Source organism: Condylura cristata, unplaced genomic scaffold, assembly GCF_000260355.1.
Source record: "Condylura cristata isolate star-nosed mole 26May11 unplaced genomic scaffold, ConCri1.0 scaffold00006, whole genome shotgun sequence".
Lineage (NCBI taxonomy): Eukaryota > Metazoa > Chordata > Mammalia > Eulipotyphla > Talpidae > Condylura > Condylura cristata.
In genome coordinates, this window is record NW_004567107.1 from 15,998,820 (window position 1) to 16,018,748 (window position 19,929).

Consider the following 19,929-nt stretch of genomic DNA (forward strand, 5'->3'; position numbering starts at 1 on the left):
AGTAAGAAAACCTTATCCATACTCTGTGTACTCCTCTTCTCAAAAGATACCTCAGAGAGGCTTCCTTAACTTTTCTTTACCTTTTAGCTTGCACTTGGTTTTCTCTCACTCCTTCCTTTCGTGACTAGATATTGCTGTTTACTTGTGTGTTTGCCATCTGTTTTTCTTCATAAGTGCAGACTCTTGTCTCTGAATATTTGAATCATTAGCAGCTTCTCTTTCAATATCTTCTAGTTTTTCTATTAAAATTTCAAGTATATGCTGATTCTAAGGGACTGTTCAACTTCTGCTCCTATGCCTTGTAAAGCCATTATATTTCTGACATAGCATAGAATAGGTTAAATATTTGAGTGCCTGTTGTGTGTCAAGCACTGTGTTAAACCAGGCATGAATATTTAAAGATAAACACCTTTTTTCCCCCAAAGGTTAACTTTAAATATTAATTTAAATGATTTTGGTACTGACAGCTTTATTTATTTATTTGTAAGCGACTTATTTATTTATACACACAAGAACTTAGGGTACAGACCAGAGGTACAGGGGGTGAGAGGATTCACCAAAGACAGTGGGGAGCAGAACAGGCAGATCTACCAAAATTCACTGCTGAGGGGAGCAGTGGGCAAGACAGGAGAGAGATCTGCTGTGTTGTGTGGGTCAGCTCTCTGGCCAGGGACCAAACTTGTGCTGCAGAGACTACTGATAGCTTCATAGTGGTGCACTTTAATCCACTGCACCACCAGGGAGGTTCCAGTACTGAAAGTTTTAATAGAGGAAATTATTTCCATTTAAAAATGGGATTCATGAATCAGTTTTTATTCATAAAAGTTGGTTAGTCTAAATTTTTTCTTGCATTTAACATAATGTGAACTTTTTTCCAGATATTTTCTAAATTTGGCACAGTCTTGAAGATTATCACCTTTACAAAGAATAATCAGTTTCAAGCCTTGCTTCAGTATGCTGACCCATTGAATGCACAGTATGCCAAAATGGTAATTATGTTCTTTACTTCATTTTTCAATTCTTAATCAGTCACTTTAGTGACAACTGAAGGAAGTGATCATAGATGTTTTTCATTAATCCAATTTACAATGTATTTTAAAAGCTTTTTGGTAAAAATACATAAATGACATTTACAGCTTTTAAATGTACCAATTCATGTGCTATCATTTCTCAGACTTCTGGGACTCATTTCCTCTTCATATTTGTCTATAGTTGAGCACAATGCTTTTGATATAACCTGACTAATAAAGTAGAATTATCTTTGTGCTTGTGTCTTCATTTACTTCTGTCATATTAGCAAAAGATTGAACACTACTTTTGTAGCCATATTCACTGTTGAATTCTGCTGAGCTCTGAATTGAAGACATATCTTTAAAAATATGCTGCTGTCAATTCATGTTGTCTTTTTTTAATCCATGCACAACTCAGGTTGCTTATACTTGACTTCTCTTTTATTACTCTCCAGCCCTAATTGTGGTTCTGTTATATGTCATTCATCTGGACTATTTCCAGTGATTTTTGAAAGATAGGAACTAAGGCTTATCGTATGTTGGTGTGACACAGTAGTACCTGGCTCTCAATTAGGAGTGTGGCCTTTCTTGTCGCTGTACCCTCTGCCAGCATGTATTACTTGAAGACTTACATGTCAGTTGCTGTCATAAGTCAGGGTGTCTTGTACATCAAGTCAGGGTTTTATACATTTGTGCTTTGTTTTATTTTAGTATTTTAGTTTCTGGTAACTCTTCATAAGTTTGAATATCTATGGAAGTCATAAGTGACCACAGATACCCTTTGGCAAATTGTTATTTGGATAGAGGGAATTAATCTTTTGCCTTATATTTGAACTGACTCCAGATTTCTCTCAACCTACTATTCAAAGTATTATAAGGTTACAAGAGAAGAGCAATAGATGGTAAATATTATTTCATATATTGTAGATCTGACAAGTACCATATATAAGGATTTTATTGCATCCTAACCTGTATATGTTAAACTAAAAGGAATTAGGATGAAATTTGCAGTTGTTATATCTTTGAGGATTTGCTGTGGGCAAATTATAATTGATAGTATAATAATATCATTATTTTCTAAGCTTTTACATAATCTCCTCTTTCATGTGATCTTACCATGGACAAGATAAGGGATTATTCTTATTTTACAGATGAAAATATTGAGAGTTAGCGAATTTCTTTTTCTCAGACTCAATCAGCTGAAATACAGGTCTTTCTCTTCTAGTCCATTGCTCTCTGCTTTACAGCTGATTGCTACTCTGTGTCAAAGTGGAGGCTGCTTAAATTATCAGTGTTGTTGTCTTCAAAACATCAGTCCCTTTCTTACATGCTTTAGGCTCTGGATGGCCAGAATATCTATAATGCATGCTGCACTCTGCGCATTGACTTCTCCAAGCTCACCAGCCTTAATGTGAAATATAATAATGACAAAAGCAGAGACTTCACTCGCTTAGACCTTCCTACTGGTGATGGCCAGCCATCCCTTGAACCCCCTATGGCTGCTGCTTTTGGTGAGTAGTTCTGTTTTGAATCACAAAGCACGTTTTTGAAGTTTTAAGTTTTATTTATAAATTCATGTATGTCAGGATTTCTAAAAGAAAGCAAGAATCATGGAACAAAATACGCCCATTAATTAAATCTTAATAGCTTTTATTAGTTGGCAAAACGTGTATAGCTGAAATTGACTTCAAGTTTCATTTTCTAATGTTAATATTAGTCATTCTTTATAAGGTCTACATTCCCTCTCTTCAAGTAGACAGATTCACGTTAACACTAATTTAAGTATGTTGGTTTATTTATAGACAGCAAAATAAGAGCTCCTAAGAAATACTTCTTCCTATTTAAGTAGCTACATTTTAAAACACTACCTGGGTGAATGTTCTTTATTCAAGGATTTTTTTTTTCCAAGATTTTAAAGTATTTTTTAGACTTCAGAATTTCCATCTTTAAGTTTGTGTGAGGTTGCATTTTTTTCGTTAATGAACTACAGCTTTCTAAATTGTTTTTGCAAATACTGCTTTGAAGACTTCCTTTTATTTAAAGTCTTCACATATTTATATCAATACTTTAAAAGTGAATCTTTCTTTAAAGGTAGAAGTAGTCGATGGCCTAATTGGATACATCATTAGGTCAATGTTAGACTACTACATGGTTTTCCAGTTTTCAAAAGTGTGTTTGATTATTTAGATATTATTAAATTTTATTACCCTTTGTGATTGATTTTCCTTTCCAAAATGACATATGAATTATGGCTACTTTAGACTTTCAAGTGAGGAAAAAGAACGCTTTGCAAAATTGTTGTCCAGAATTATCTATAAAATAGGTTGTAACTTTATTTCAAAGTAAAAGGCTTTATGTTGTTTATAACTAAAACATCAAGTGAATTCTTCAGTGCATTTTTTTTTAAACTGCTGAAATTTCAATTTTTTTTTCAGATCAAGTTGTTACATTTTTTACTAGCTCCTAATTATTATCATTTGATTTGTTGGAGCCAAAGGTATTTGCAATTACCATCTCAATAACAAATGGTAAAAATGGGCTATCATTCAAGTATGCCAAAACTTGGCTATCAAATACAGAATTGTATACTCATTCCAATAGTTGAATTTATTCTGTTGGTATAATTAGTGTTCTTCATTGTGCAAAAATTTTCTTAAAAGATGAGTAAGAGGACCCTCCCTGGTGGCGCAGCTGTTAAAGCACAGCACTATGAAGCCATTGACAAGTTCGACCCCTGTCCAGGGATGTGTGGCATATCTTTTGTCTCACTTTTCTGCTCTCCACTCTTGTCTCTGGTGACTCCTTACCTCCTATATTTCTGACCTGTATCCCAGTTCTGTATGCATAAAGAAAAAAATCTTTTTAAAAAAAGAGTAAAAATTGGTTTCTAATGTAAAATATTAGAATATTAACAACTTTTTTCATTGCGAAGTATTGTTTATTCTCTAAGATAGGTGATTCACCAGAGAACAATACTTAATGTATTTTGTGAGTTAATTGTCTTTATTAATACTTAATAGTTCACTTCGCTTCTAAAACCACACTCTCCTGACATATTCTGCCTTACTGGCTCTTTTTCTTTTAAAGGTTATTCTTTAAAATTCCTAGGGTTAAGCCTTAAGTACTGTACCCCTGTTCTTAGTGCTTCTTACACCTATACAAAAGTTTACAAAGCATGTAAAATGCCCATGTTTATTACTATCCAGAATCTTCTTTACCGTACCTGCTATAAAACTGCAATTGGGGCCCTCCCTGGTGGTGCAACGGGTTAGGACGCAGCACTGCAAGCGAGCTTAGCCAGACGAGTTTAATCCCCTACCCTGGAGGTGGTCCATATGGTGTGGCAGAAATTTCCTGACCCGCTGGCTGCTCCCCTCAGCAGTGCACTTAGTCAGTGTGCCTGTCCTGTCCCCCTTCTGTCTCTGGTGAAGCCTCTCACAACCTCCTGCACCTCTGGTTTGTACCCCAGTTCTGTGTGCATAAAAAAATAAATCTATAAAAACAAACTGCTATTGGCCATTTCTCCAATGACCTGGTTCCTTTTAGTGGAATGGAATTTAGAAATCAGTAAGTAGGCATTTGATGTACTCATTGCTAATAGTGAGTCCCTGCTTCTCAGCACTTTAAGTGGACGTGACTAGGATATTTGTGTGTATGTGTGTGTGCTTCATAGATCTGTTTTCTTTGTATGTTAAAAAAAAATCATGAGATTTAATTGCTAAACACCAATTCTAATCCAGCATCCATTTCTCATTCATTATCCATTATCTCTTTCATTATCCTCTCCTTATTTACTCATCCGAGAGTACACAGATTATAGTTCCAGAATTGCTAATACATACCATTAACTTAAAATTAATATTCACTTAGGTCATTTTCTGGTCATTGTTCCATTGGTCTATTTCTCTTTTGTCATTAGTGCAAACCTCAATATCTGATAGAGTAATAAGCCTTTACCTTATTCTTCTACAGTATATAGGCAATTCCTGCCATTTGTAATGACAGCTTTTAGGATCAGCTCATCAACCACCCTGCCTCCCCTCTTAGCCTGAAAAAACATTTCTGGGTTTTGATCAGATTACAAATTGACTTTATCACCTTTTAAAGTTAATGTTGTTTGAACATTGTACATCTCTCCACTCATTTCTGTTGCTTAGTATCTTTCAGTGAAGTTTGGTGACTTTTTCCTATCAAGGTTTGCATGTGCTTTGTTGGATTTATTCCTAAGAACCAGTCTTTATAGGTTTTGATCCTGGAGCTATTATTTATGATCTCTATTGCCTTTGGCAGATTGCTTAATTGCTCTGCTCTTTTTTTTCCTTCATATGTAAAATGAGTTTAATAATACTGGTAGGAGGTTTGAGCAGTATTATTCTTTAACATTAGATAAAGAATTTAGGGTGCTGCTTGGAATAAATGTAATATAACTTTCAGCAATTGTCAGTTTTGTTTTTAACTATGGCTAATGTAGAAATATATTATTGCTTCTTGATTTTGTATCCAGCAGCCTTGATAAAACTGCTTTATTTCATTAATTTTTCCCTAAATCTCAATATTTTCTTCTTTTTTTAGTAAAGTGGACCAAATTTCTAAATTTATGCAAGTAGAATAATCAAAGGAATTCCGATTAATTTTCCTGACTGTAAGATTTCATATAAAGCTACAATAATCAAACCAGTTTGGTAATACCACTAAAGAAATATAGATCAGAATAGAATCTAGAAAAATAGACCATAAGGAACTGGTCGGTTGACTTTCAACAAAATAGTCAATGTCAAATTTGATAGTGGAAGGAATTAGCTTTTAACTGGTATTTTTTATACATTTTGGAAAAAAGAAGCAACCTGAACCTCATACCACACTACATATTGAAATAGGTCCTCAATCTTAAAATACTGTTTAAAAAAAAACCCAAAAGGCAAACTTCATAAACTTGAAGAAAAATATTTGTCATACATATATCAGACAAATCAGTTATAATTATATGAAGAGCTTTATAGTTCACTATTAAAGAAATTGATAAAAATGGGCAAAATATTTGAAGTAGAAATTTCCAGATGATGAATGTGAATGGCAGAGTACATAAAAAAAATACCCAATATCTTTAATCATTGGGAAGAAGAAAATTAAAGTCAATATAAGGTTAGTAGGACAAGGAATAAGGAAAACAGAATTATACTGAACGAAAAATAAAATCTAGTCGAGACATTATGATGAAATGAGACAAAAAAGGAACCACCTACCATGTAAATCTGTTTATGTATAAGTCTATAAGATAAAAAGATCTGTCATGACATAAAGCAGGAGACAGGGTTTACAGAGAAGAATTACAAAGGAACACAGGTTATTTTTTAGAGTTAATGGAAATATTTACCTTGATTTAGATGACCTCACATTTTAAATAGACATTAAATCTTTACATAGTACCTTTTTACATATGCATGTTTTATTGTATATGAATTAAAATTTAAAAAGTCATAGTTCAATCTAATGTTAATGGTTTTCCATGGGCTCCCATTTCTTTCAAAGTAAGATTGCAAGATTTGATATCATCTGGTCCAGGATTACTGTTTTTTCATATAATCTCCTTTGACACTTTCCCTTTCTTTCTACTGTCCACCAAATAGACATTGCTGTTGTTTCTTAAACATGTTACAGATGTTTCCTCTGCCTGGAGTGTTTTTCTTCCAGATGTCTCAGGCATATTTTGCTTGTGCTAGATTCTTTTCGTTGATTTACCCTGACCATCCCCTTTTATACCACTCCTGATTTTTCAAAAGTTCTTAAAAGGTATTTTTCACCTTGTATATTAATCATATAAACTTTCCCTTAAAGTTTGTATAACAATCTTTTCAAAAAGATACCTAAGCAATTATGTAACAGGTTATATTACTAAAATGTTACTGTATTTATTTGGGTAATACAGCTATATGGACATTTTATAAGACTATAAAAATTTGTATACGTGTTTTATTACTATTTACTTGGGAATAGTTTTTTAGGTTTGGCCTTGGTAACTGTTAGACAGTTCTAATAATTATCTCAAACATTTTCCTTATTTCTCCAAAATCTGTTAGTGTTCTGACTTACACTCCTTACCCCCCACCCTTATTTGAGTGACAGAAACTGAAGAATATGAGAGCTAATGTTAATACTAATGCCTCTTGAAGCTTCTGTGTAGAAGTGGTATATGTTATTTCTGTCTGTATTCTTGATCAAACACAGTCCACTGCAAATCACAGGCCTCATCAGTTTTATGGAAGTGGCAAAGCATTTGATCTATATCTCTGTATGTTTAAATAATTACAATGGCTTGGTAAATTGTCATAATTATAACTATATTAAAGTCTTTTTTTAAGTCATTTTTTATGCCTTAAAGTTCATTTCTATTGTATAAATGAACTGTTTAAGTTGTGAGCTTAAGCAAACCTGAATGTAAGTTTAGCAAGAATGGAGAGTCTTGACTGGATGGTTCAGTGCTTCCTCAGCACTAGAAGAATGTTTGATGTGCTTTCAATAAGTGAGTTAAGTAGGCTAAACTTTCCCTTATTTCATTAGTTATTCTCGTTTTTGTAGCTACATTATTGTCAGTTGTTTCTGCAAGCACTTTCTGCAGTCTCCTACTGATTTATTTTCTTGAATTATTATAATAAACCACAGCTACATAGTTGAAAAGTTCTGTTACATGATCCCTTTAGTGAAGAATAAATGTTCATCAAAAAATAAACTTTTGCGAACTTTCTAACTCCTGGAAAATGTACTTCTTCCTATGAATATGCTTATTCAGAATACACCTCTCTTTGCTTTTGCTTTTCTATCTTTCACTGAGTATTCCTTACCTTCATTTTCATTCCTTTTGACCTCTGTCAAAGGTTGTCCCTCCCTCACTTTGAACCTCCGTTGCTCTGAATTCTGAGGGACTACAGATATCATTTTACTACATATAACTGTTATTGCTTCCCGTTTCCAAATTTTTTTCTTTTCAGAATATTCCTTAGTTTTTGTACCACTTAGGTGTACTCTAGTACTCCCAGATTATATTTTCAGCTTTCTGTTTTTTTCCTCTTTTTAGTGGCACTCATACGAATTCCCATATGGATCCACATTTATTTCCATACAGTTTACCAGTAGTTGTCTTATAATGGTGATTATCATTTTGTTTCCTCCTTTCGGCTAGTGGACATTTCTCTTCAAATGAATTACCATTACCTCAACCTCGACATGTCCAAAACCAAATTGTTTTTCTGATAATACCCAACACCCCTGTGGAAATGATACACTTTTGTTGATGGTGCAGTCATCAGGCTTCCTTAAGAGAAGGGGAAGAAGCATCTGTGTAGTCTCTACTACAGAAAAAGTCCTGTGTTTTCTAATATATATAATACCTAGCTCAGGTTTTACCTCTTGAGAAACCTCCAACCAGTCACAGTGAAGTCTTTTATGATCCCTTCTTCTTAGAAGTGCAGCGCAATAATATTTAAACCACTCGGTCCTCAGCATATAAATTTCCTGTAATTCATACTTTATAAGCCTTAAGGGTTTTTATCTCATTTCTTTATATCAACCTAGTATCTCATAGTCACAATAAAATTTAGTGAGTACCTGACATTAACATAAAAACACAGCTGTTTAGACAACAATCTCAACCTAGTACAAAAATAAGTAACAGCTTAGCTGCGTTACTGTCCCTTGAACCCAACTGGAAGGGTTAGCCTCTACAAGTAGCAGGGGCTATTTCCTTAACATTCAGGGTCACCTGTTGAACAAATTGTTACTCCACAACAGAATATCATTAATATACTCTCATAGAGCCATTTTATATTGCTTGAATGACCATATTTATAGAAGGTAGTATATTTATTTTAGCTTCTTTTCCCCATTAGGTGCGCCAGGTATAATTTCCTCACCATATACTGGGGCTGCTGGATTTGCCCCAGCCATTGGATTTCCTCAAGCTACAGGTGACTCTTTTAAAGTTGAATTTGAAATGATTTCTAATGCTGTTTTCTTTGTAAAAATTTACCAAGATGAAAAATATTAACACATTTGAAGATTTTACAATAAAAGCATTATGTGTATCAACCATTGGATGATACACAGATCCCTTATATTTACAACAAATTCTCACTGATTGCATTTCAACCCCAATAATTTGACTATATGTTCTGCATCATTTATGCCTCACCTAGGCTGACTATATTAAGTAACCTTAGATTTGTTTATTTCAGTATAAGTGGCATCTTGAACAAATCTGTACTCAGTGTCCTTGGTAGCATTCAGTACATAGTGTTAAGTCAGTTTTTTTTTTAATTGATTTTCCTATCATTCTTGTCACTCATGGGTTTAGCAGATTTAGTATAGAGGTCAGTAATGCAGACTATTTAAGGAATATTTTTCTCCATAGCTAAAAGATATTTAAGAGCTAGCACTTAATTAATAACTTTGATGATAGCTCTCTTTTCTAAATAGTAAGCAAAATTAATTTGATCATAAGTTAAGAAAATGGGGAAAAAATTGCTTGATGGTTTTACTTCATCACTGGAGTTGGTGATTAAGAGAGTAACCCTAAATTAAGCTGAGTTTGTGTGTTTTTTTAATATAATAGTTTATTTTTACATCATTTTGTACTTTTTTTTTTCCATCTCAATTTTAATCCCCGTGGGTTTCCCATCTGAGTCTGTGTTTTATTTGCAACAGGTTCATGATTGTAACTATATTTTAATTGCAATATATCGGTATTTTAGTAGAAATCTCCTATCTTGTCCTTCTAATTCTGGGAATTTTAATTACTCTGATGGAAAAGGTGGCATTTTTACTAAAAAGAGAACACTGACGTTTAAGTTTTGGTGTTTTGAAAACATTTTAACATGTGAATGTTGTACGTGTTCTATTATAATAGACAAAGAAAGCATTACACATAATTTTTACTTATTTGTAGGCTCCCCCATGCTTAATTGATACATACTTGGAAATTTTATTATTATATGGTATTGATATAAATATATGTAATACTATAGTAGATATTAAGAGAAAAATATACATGAGAGTTCCTGAGTTGACTTTTCAAGTCATCTGGGGAATATGTATATACACAAACACATAGACCAGTTTACACCCTGTAGTGTAGCTTGGTGTACTCCTGTGGTTGTAGCGTAGGCCCACCAGTTATCCAAAAATAGTCGGTTTTATATATATATTTTTTGATGTTTGGAAAATACATGATTTCTCCCCTCAGATGTAGTCATCATAGAACTCCCATCACCATAAACACGCAGAGCTGAAGTTGTAGGGTTGATTGGAGGAGGGGCTTGGAAACAGGTTATGTGAAGGACTGTTTAACAGAGATTTCATGGGAAAGTTTCCATCCTGATAATGTGGCCTTGTGTGGTTTTAGAACTCAGCAGTGAACACAAAGTTCACTGGATGTAAACTATAGTTTAATTACGTGATTTGTGGTGAGGTGACCATACTCTTACCTGTTACAAGGAATGTTGAATGTAAAGAGTAAATTAAAGAGCTGGTTCATTTTACACAAAGCTGAGGCCATTAAGCATGGGAACTTCCAAGATCCTTTGTTGTTTTAAGTGTTTAGTGTCAGATTTTTGTGTTCTGAACTTGGAGTAAGTCTAGAATCTGTAGGAGAAAAGAGAGAATTTGAAAATTCTTTCAACAACAAAAGAAATACCGAATTTTATAAATCTTACCATTGTGGTAATAATGTTTATGTAGCATTTTACAAAGTTACCCATTGCTTTCCCCAAACAGATGGCTGTACCCCACTACCACCTAGCATGTGTATTTGTGACTTCTACTAAGACTTTTTTGTAATACTTTTTTTTATGGTAGAAGTTGCTGTGAAAAGTACATCTACTTTATAAAAGCATGCTAGAACTTATGTTTTTCAAGAAACAGGGGTTGCTTGTAGTTGATAACTCTCCAAAAAGCCTTGTGATTTCTATGATAGGTGGGTTGTTCTGCACAGTACTGTTCAGTAATATTGAATAAGATTATGTGAAAGAAAGACTTGACCCCAGGCATAACTGGCCCTTGACATTCTAATGAGAGCTCCAACATGCTTTCTTCCCTATTTTGTCTTCGTTTATCTACTAAAGTTACATGTTGTGTTATAATTCTCCAGATGACTGGAATATGAAATGCTTTTGATGTTTTTAAAAGGTCTGTCAGTCCCAGCTGTTCCTGGAGGTATTGGTCCTCTCACACTCACCTCTTCTGCAGTCACTGGAAGGATGGCCATTCCTGGGACTGGTGGTATACCTGGAAATTCTGTCCTACTTGTCACCAATCTCAATCCTGACGTGAGTTGGAATGTATTATATGTAAATAGTCTTTCAGGAATAGGCGTAATAGCTTATTCCTGAAAGGTTGTCTTCATATGAAAATTTAAATTTGTTTTTAGGGACTTTTGTTTATCAAATTTATCAATGGTATATGCAGTAGGCCCACTGTGCCCAGTTTCCTCATCAACAATCAAGCAACTGTAGTTGGAAAATATGTGCTATATAGTTAAGCTGTAGGCTTTTCCCCCTGTCATTACTCTCACAATAATGTAGTGTAACACTATTAAATAGTACTTACATGTATTATGTATGTATCATAAGTAATCTAGAGATTATGTAAAGTGTACAGGAGCATGTTTATAGGTTATATGCAAGTGGTAGTCCCTTTATATAAGGGACTTGAGTTCTCTTGGATTTTGGTATCTGCAGAGATTTTGGAACCAATTACCTGAGGACACGAAGGGGATGATATACAGGTTGAAGTATATAAAATCCTTGCTTTAAACAAAGTCAGCTGCCATCATTACATAATAACTTAGTTTAAATTTTTATTCAAGTTAGCCAAAGGAGACCTCACTGGTGGTTCAGGGGTTAGCCTCAGCCCTATGAGGCTATCTGCAGCCACTGCAGCATGAGTTTCAGCCCTAGCCAGGGAACTGACCCACATGACGCAATAGACCTCTTCTGTTGTGTTGGCTGTCCCCCTCAGCAGTATATTTCAGTAGATCCACCTGTTTTGCTCCCCACTCTGTCTCTGGCGATCTCTCTCTCTTATATACACACACTACCTCCCTCCCTCCCCACACCTCTGGCCTATACCCTAGTTCTTATATGCATCAATACATAAAATAAATCTTTAAATATAAGTCAGCCCAATACTTATATTTTGTGTTTTGTTTTTCAAACAGCTTATCACACCACATGGACTTTTTATCCTATTTGGTAAGTTTCCTCACCCCTCCCCCTCCTCACCCCTCCCCCATGTGGAATGTGAGTATATTTCATCATTCAGTAATATTTATTATCTCTGTGTGCCAAGTAATTGGCTTGATTCTTAGGAGAAAATGGCAAATAAGACTTAGTAAGTATTACAATTAAAATGAAATTTTTAAAATAGAGCTTATGGGAATATGTGGCTGAGAGAGCTAATCTAGCTGAGGAAATCATAGATGATGTACCAGTGGAAATGGTTGTGAGGCTGACTTAAATAAAAGTTAACTAGGCAGAAAGGGGAGCCAAATGACCTGTACCACGTATTATCAGAGAGAGAAGGGGGAGCTGCTGGAACATGGAAGTAAAGGGAACCCAATGGAAATCACATGAATGGAAAGACATGCTGAAAGTGATCGGAAGGATTAGAAGCATAATCATGAAGACCTTTGTAAGCTACACTAAATTTTTCTTTTTAACCTAAGAATAATGTGAAGGGCCCTCCCTGGTGGCGCAGCGGTTAAAGCACAGCACTGAGAAGCTAAAGCCACTTCCGCATGAGTTCTATCCCCGCCTGCCCAAAAAGCAACCACATGGTGCGGCAGACCTCTCCTGCCCGCTGCTCCCCTCAGCAGTATATTTCAGTAGACCTGCCTGTTCTGCTCCCCACTCTGTCTCTGGTGAAGCCTCTCACCGCCCCTGCGCCTCTGGCCTGGACCCCAGTTCTGTATGCAGAAATAAATAAATCTTAAAAAAAAGTAATGTGAAAAGTTGCATAGTTTGAGGAGGAGAGGGCCATAATGAGATCCGCATTGTTGGAAGTCTACCAAGTAGTATTTCTATCTCAGTTAAAAAAAGAATTGCCATGTACTCCTAATTTATATGTGACTAATTCATAAAGTTCATCCATCTTTTACTATATTCATTATGTATGGTGTGTATAAGTAAGTATAAGAACAGTGAAAGAAGAATAGTAATATTTTAAGGATCTTAAAATTAATGGTGTCACTTTTAATAAAAATATATAAACACTTAGTGAGAAATGTTTTAATATGCTTTTTTATTTTTAAAGGTGTTTTTCATTTTGGTATTCAGGTTCCAATACTAATTTTACTTTAGTTTGGCACTTAATCTGACTGGCTGGCATAACTGAAAAAGATAACTCATAAAGATACGATATAAATGGAGGTATTTTATTGTTATTGTACCTAATTAATTTATGCTTATTTTTCAGTCTAACCCACTAGTTTTTGTCTTACATTTTTTGTGTAACTCTACCTTAAAAAATTTTCCTTTTTTCTTAAGTTATATCACTTGATCTTAAAAACTATTGGGTTAAAATATTTTAGCAAATGGGGTTAAAATTTACAGATATTCTTCATTTGGAAGAATTTTTATAGGAAATTATTGAAAAATGTATATCACAATTTTTTCCAACAATTTTTGAGGTATAATTTACAGTTACACAATTCTCTTGCCTTTGGTAGTCAATTCAATGAATTTTAGGACATTTATAGGCTTCAGTGGCCATTACCACAGTCCATTTTTAGAATATTTCCATTACCCTACAGAGATCTTTTGTTTTGTTTTTACTGTGAAAGGTTTTGTTCATGACACATGTAATTTTCAGCAACAAAATCTTGCATAGCTAAAGCACTTCTTTCTAAAAGCAATTCCTCACTTATTTAAGGAACTGTCACTTTAAGCTTGTTGAACAAATTTTATTTTATTTGCAAGAAATATCTATGTCAATCCCTTGTCATTTGTGGGGGAAAGAACAGCAAATTTGAGATACTAATCTTTTGGTTTTTAAATTTTAAAAGTACCATAGACCTGAGTTCAGTTGTTCTTACCTGTTTGGTCACTAGATCCACCAACACTTCTTTGTGTTCAGGAAGATTTTTGTAGTCATTCTCTTGGCAGTTTATAGAATATGGAAATATTGCTACTGTTTAGAGGTCTTATTTTTGTAATGTTGGTAATAACATGTTGCACATAAATTGCAATATATTTTAATAGTATGAATAAAAAAGAATGAGAATGCCCTTTTCTATTATCCTTAACAATTTTATATATATACTAAAAATTATTGGTTAATAGGAACAAATTAGTATAAATAAAAAATTGACTATTTTCTACTCCACCCTTAATGAATTATTTTGCTTGTCCTTTGAGGTAAGGGAACCATTTTGCAGACTACGATTATAGAAAAGTGGAATTAAAAAGATCAATTAGGGGCCCTCCCTGGTGGCTCCACAGGTTAAGCTCAGCACTGCAAGCTAATTGCAGGCACTTCAGTGCAAGTTTGATTGCCCACCTGGGAGGTGACCCACATGGTGAGGCAGACCTCTCCTGTCTCTCCTGCTATTCCCTTGAGCAGTGTACTTCATTGATCTTCCTGTTTCGCTACCCATTCTGTGTCTGGCGAATCCTTTCACTGCCCCTTTACCTCTGGCCTGCACCCCAGTTCTGTATGCTTAAAGAAAAAAAAAAGATAAAATTAAGAGCTTGTTATGGTAGTCCAGTGTGAAATGGTGATGGTAGTTTTGATGGAGGTATGACGACGGGGATGACTGAACAAATCTGAGAGAGATTTAGGCCATAGACGCAACGATGGCTGTGATTATATAATGGGCTAGGGAAAAGGAGAAGTCAATAGATGACTCCAAAGCGTCTTACTAGAGTAGGTGCATGGATGATGGTGCTGTTTACCAAAGGAGTTAGCCACACTGAGAGTAGAGAAAGGAAAGAGAAAATGAATTGGTTAGGGGCATTAAATTAAGTATTTTTAGCGCATCAAATACAAAAGATGAGTAAGTTAATAGATTTGGAATATAGAAAAAAAATTTCAGTTTGGGAGCATATTTATGAAATCACACAGGGAGAATATATAGCATGAGGGGAGAAAGACTTCTTTAGTAAAATAACCAATTGTTACAAAATTAGCTTTAAATGTGTTTTGTCTTTTTAATTAGGAGTATATGGTGATGTGCATCGAGTGAAGATTATGTTTAATAAGAAAGAAAATGCCTTGGTTCAGATGGCAGATGCAAATCAAGCTCAACTAGGTACTAATGATTAACAATGATAATAACTTGCCCTCTGGTTTATTAATTTTCCTATAAAATAATCAGACTTACAGCTAACATAAATATAACTACTGAACATATATTTCATGCTAATGTCTTCATTATTTGGATCTGCTTATATTTTAAGATTAAAAAATATCTGTTACTTTTCAATGATTCATTTATCTATATGAACTTTGTTGGTTTCCCCATTAAGTATAATTGATAAACATGATTTGTTTTATTCTATTTATTTTAGTTAATTTGCTTTCCTTCCATGTTGTTTTCCAGAATTATTTTATAGCTTAAAAGTTTATACAAACTTCATACTAATGGTGCAAGATAATGTCTTTCTGTGGCCTCTTGGTCATTATTATAGTAACTGTTAAAAACATTAGTGCTCAGATTTTTTTTTTATATAAGAAATACTATGTTTGAGATTACACTAATAAATAACCATTCCTGAACATTCTTAAGTTCCAGGCATTTGAACTTTCTGAAAATATAGCTGATTTTTGCTTAACTGCTTTTCTTTCATTAAAGTAAAATAAAGTCATTTAAAGCTGTTTCATATGTTTACTTCAAAATTATTGAATTAAAAATAATTTTAACCTTTAAATTGACGTTTATGTTAATAAAGTTATAGTTTTATATGGATAAATTTTAAGAGTTAATTTTTTAAATAATAGCTTATCTTTACATCATTTTGTGCTTTTTTCCATGTAAGCCCTAATCCCCATGGGCTTCCCATCACCAAATTATCCGTGTGCCATCACCATGGTCCTGTGCATTTATCCCATGTCCCCATTTTTTCCCCCATTCCCCACTCTTCCCCCATAAAATGTCTCTGGTATATAGTTCATTATTATTTTCTCACCTGGTTAAAAGAATTAATTTTAATTTGGACAAATATTGTACAGATGCTAATAACCAAATTCCCTTTCTTTCTGTGCGCAACAGCAATGAATCATCTTAGTGGTCAGAGACTTTATGGAAAAGTGCTTCGGGCTACACTGTCCAAACATCAGGCAGTTCAGCTTCCTCGAGAGGGACAAGAAGACCAAGGTCTGACTAAGGATTTTAGCAATAGTCCTTTGCATCGCTTTAAAAAACCTGGCTCAAAGAACTTCCAGAATATTTTTCCACCATCAGCTACTCTGCATCTTTCCAACATCCCGTATGTACCTAATTTCTTATTAACTCATTGGTGCTGTCTACCGTATATAGTTTGGGAAAGATTGAAATTCTAATTGTGTCCTGGTCACTAGTTTCTTGTCAGGTGATTTGTTTTATGTCTCTAATTATACATCCAAAAATGAAAGAGAGCACTGTTTTGAAATTTTCCAAATAATTAGTGAATAGATTCCTTTTAATTATGAAAGTACGTAAAGATGTTGATATAGAAATACTCCATTGAAGGCCTCCCTGGTTGTGCAAGGGATTAAGTCTCAGCACTATAAAACTATCCACAACCACCACAGCACAAGTTCAATCCCTGGCCAGGGAGCTGACCCACAGGGCACAGCAGACCTCTCCTGTCTCACTCACTGCTCCCCTCAGCAGTGTATTTGTGGACCTTCTTGTTCTGCACCCCAGTCTGTCGCTGGTGAATCTTCTCACCCCCATCACCCCCAAACATGTAACTGTTGCCTATATTTCTGCTATGCATAAATGAATAAAATAAATTAAAAATTATATATATATTCTATTTACACACTTGTTCAATGGAATCAAAGGCTCTTAAATTATCAGCATTAAAAAAGTCAAATTTTGTATCTAAGAATTTGATAACAATAATCTTTCTTTTATCTGCAAACAGTATATGTATATTAATTACTTAAAGGTAAAAATTACTTCCTTGTAACTGATTACATTAAATTGTAGTATAACAGTCTAGGGCCTGACCAATTATAGTCCATGCCCAATCCATGTGGTTTTTTGTATGACCCATGAGCTGAGATTGATTTTTACATTTTCAAATGTTGGGGGAAATAAAAGAAACCTATTTTGTGACTTGAAATAATTATCGCCTTCCATATTTTATGTGGCTGTTTTGAACTATTACAGTAAAGTTAAGTAGTTTCTATGACTGTAGAATACCATATTGATATTTACTGTATGGCCCTTAAAAAACATCAAAAACACCTGGCAATCTCTATTACTAAAATCATTAACCTTAAGAGATGGCAACTTTTTAATTTAAAACATGAAAGTGGATAAGGTAAAAGCTATAGATGTGGGCCCTCCTTGGTGGCGCAGCGCGTTAAAGCACAGCACTAAGAAGCTAAAGTCACTTCAGCATGAGTTCGATTCCCGCCTGCCCCGGAGGCGACCACATGGCGTGGCAGACCTCTCCTGACCCGCCCGCTGCTCCCCTCAGCAGTGTATTTCGTCGATCTGCCTGTTCTGCTCCCCGCTCTGTCTCTGGTGACTCCTCTCACCCTCCGCATTTCTGGCCTGTACCCCAGTTCTGTACGAATAAAAAAAAAAAACTATAGATGTGGTATGTGTATGGTATGTGTATATATGTGTGTGAAAATTCAAGGAACTTAAATTAGGGAATCTTAATGAAAATTGAAAGAACGGAGAATGGTAAAGTTCTGGATCATAATTGTGGTTAAGAATGAAAGCTGGAAAACAAAGAACTTGAATAGTCAGATGCCTAGCTCATCTCCAGTGAGGCTACATGACGAAACCTTAAATCTTAAGATTTCTTAACAGTGGCTCAAACCTCATGACAACTAGGAAACATTCTTAAGAAAGGTATCTAGGCAATGTGGCTCTGGAAATTTGTAGCGCATAACTCTCAAGTCAAGTAAAGAGGACTGTATATGATATGAGGCAGGCTCCTGTTGGTGTTACCTTTTTAAATACAATACATTTACAGGAACTGGCCTCAATTTGGAACCTACATGGGACATGTAGGTAGAAGAGAGAAAGAACAATATTTTTTGAACCATCGACCAAGTTCTGGGCACTATGCTGGTATTTTATGTGTTACCGCATACCTCATTTAATCACTATATTAACTTTTTTTTTAAGATTTATTTATTTATCCCTACAGAACTGGGGGTATGGTGGGTGAGAGGATTCACCAGAACATAATGGGGGAACAGAACAGACAGATCTACTGAAATAAACTGCTGAGGGGAGCAGTGGGCGGGGCAGGAGAGGCCTGCCATGCCATGTGGTCACCTCCCTGGTCAGGGATCGAACTCATGCTGCCGTGGCTTCTGAGAGCTTCATAGTGTTGCAACACCAGGAAAAGTCTATAACTTTTTTTTTGAATTGTGATAAAATATGCATAACATTTCTGAGTGTGCATGCACTGTACATTAAGTGTACATTCATGTTAAATACATACTGTGCAGCCATCCTTCTCTCCATCTGTAGATCTTTGTCATCATCCCAGACTGAACCTCTATACCTACTAAATGATAATCACTCTCCTATATCCTTTTGTGCCTGGTAACCACTATTCTGTATCTTTATCAACTTAACCCTAATGAGAGGTTCTGGTTGACTAATTTGTTCAAAGTGATAGATCAAATGGATGAGAAATAAAAGTCAACTCAGATCTGCCTCTCTACAGGGCCAGTTGTTGTTCTGCCTCACTGTCCTTGCTTGCAGTCATGAGATAAGGGAAAGTCTCCTTTGGGTCAGTTGACTTTCAGGTGAGAGGTAACCATATTAATTATCTACTGCTGTATAACAGGTCACTAACTCAAACTTAACTTACCTATCAACCTTATTCTGGTCAGGAATCCAGGAGGAACTTACCCAGGTGTTTCTGACTGAGAATCTCTTGTGAGATTAGGTCTACTCTGTAGCTAAGGCTCCACTTCCAGAGTGGCTTACTCCACTGATCAGTTGTTGGTGGGAGCTCTCAGTTTCTTTGGCACAGTGACTTCTCCTTATAGCTACTTGAGTGTTCTCATGAAGCTGCAGCTGGTTTCTTCCAAAAGAGGTCACAGTTGACATCGTGATAACTTTTGGCCTCAGAAGTCATCACCTGTCATTTCTATAATAAATAACCTTAGGGTTACAGAGAAAACATTCCTGTTAAATATAGGCGGGTAGTGCCAAAGGGCCTGTATAATAGGAGACATGAGTAATTGGCAGCCTTACCTAGTTGTCACATTGGTAATTTATCATTACTTTGAAAGCAGTCGAAAATGTACAGCTGTGGACTAAGCAGACAGTTGAGAGCTAGGAAAATAGCATTAGAGGTACTAGACTTAATTACGTAGGCCAGTGGTATGGAAAATAATCCCTTTAAAAGAAAGGGATATTGAAAGAATATTCTTGCTCCTTATGTCTCTCCACATCCTAATGCAAAGATTTGATTGTTGAAGGTTGTGTTTGTATCAGCCTTAAACATCTTTCAGGATACTTCTAAATCATGTCTTCATTTCATGATGTGATTATTCTTTTTGAAATGTGAGATACTCTGGAGATTTAATAGTTGTAAGAGTTAATCTTTGCCTCATTTGAGAATGAAGGCTAAGATAATTAACACTCTCTCTGATGTTCCCATAGCCCTTCTGTTACAGTGGATCATCTCAAGAACCTTTTCACAGAAGCTGGATGTTCAGTAAAGGCTTTTAAATTCTTTCAGTAAGT

General features: G+C 35.0%; 1 protein-coding gene across 3 annotated transcripts in view; it reads left to right on the forward strand.

Annotated features, from left to right (window-relative positions):
* The window catches only part of PTBP3 (polypyrimidine tract binding protein 3), a 71,770-nt gene that overhangs the window by 46,578 nt on the left and 5,263 nt on the right, over nucleotides 1-19,929 (forward strand). For 2 of the 3 annotated variants that reach the window (XM_012721571.1, XM_004677429.2), the window contains 8 exons: nucleotides 879-989; nucleotides 2,347-2,521; nucleotides 8,894-8,971; nucleotides 11,187-11,326; nucleotides 12,217-12,250; nucleotides 15,214-15,306; nucleotides 16,267-16,483; nucleotides 19,846-19,923. In XM_012721571.1, coding sequence (XP_012577025.1) covers nucleotides 879-989; nucleotides 2,347-2,521; nucleotides 8,894-8,971; nucleotides 11,187-11,326; nucleotides 12,217-12,250; nucleotides 15,214-15,306; nucleotides 16,267-16,483; nucleotides 19,846-19,923 — 926 coding nt within the window. The remainder of the gene's footprint in view (nucleotides 1-878; nucleotides 990-2,346; nucleotides 2,522-8,893; nucleotides 8,972-11,186; nucleotides 11,327-12,216; nucleotides 12,251-15,213; nucleotides 15,307-16,266; nucleotides 16,484-19,845; nucleotides 19,924-19,929) is intronic. The other variant, XM_012721572.1, reaches the window with a different exon arrangement.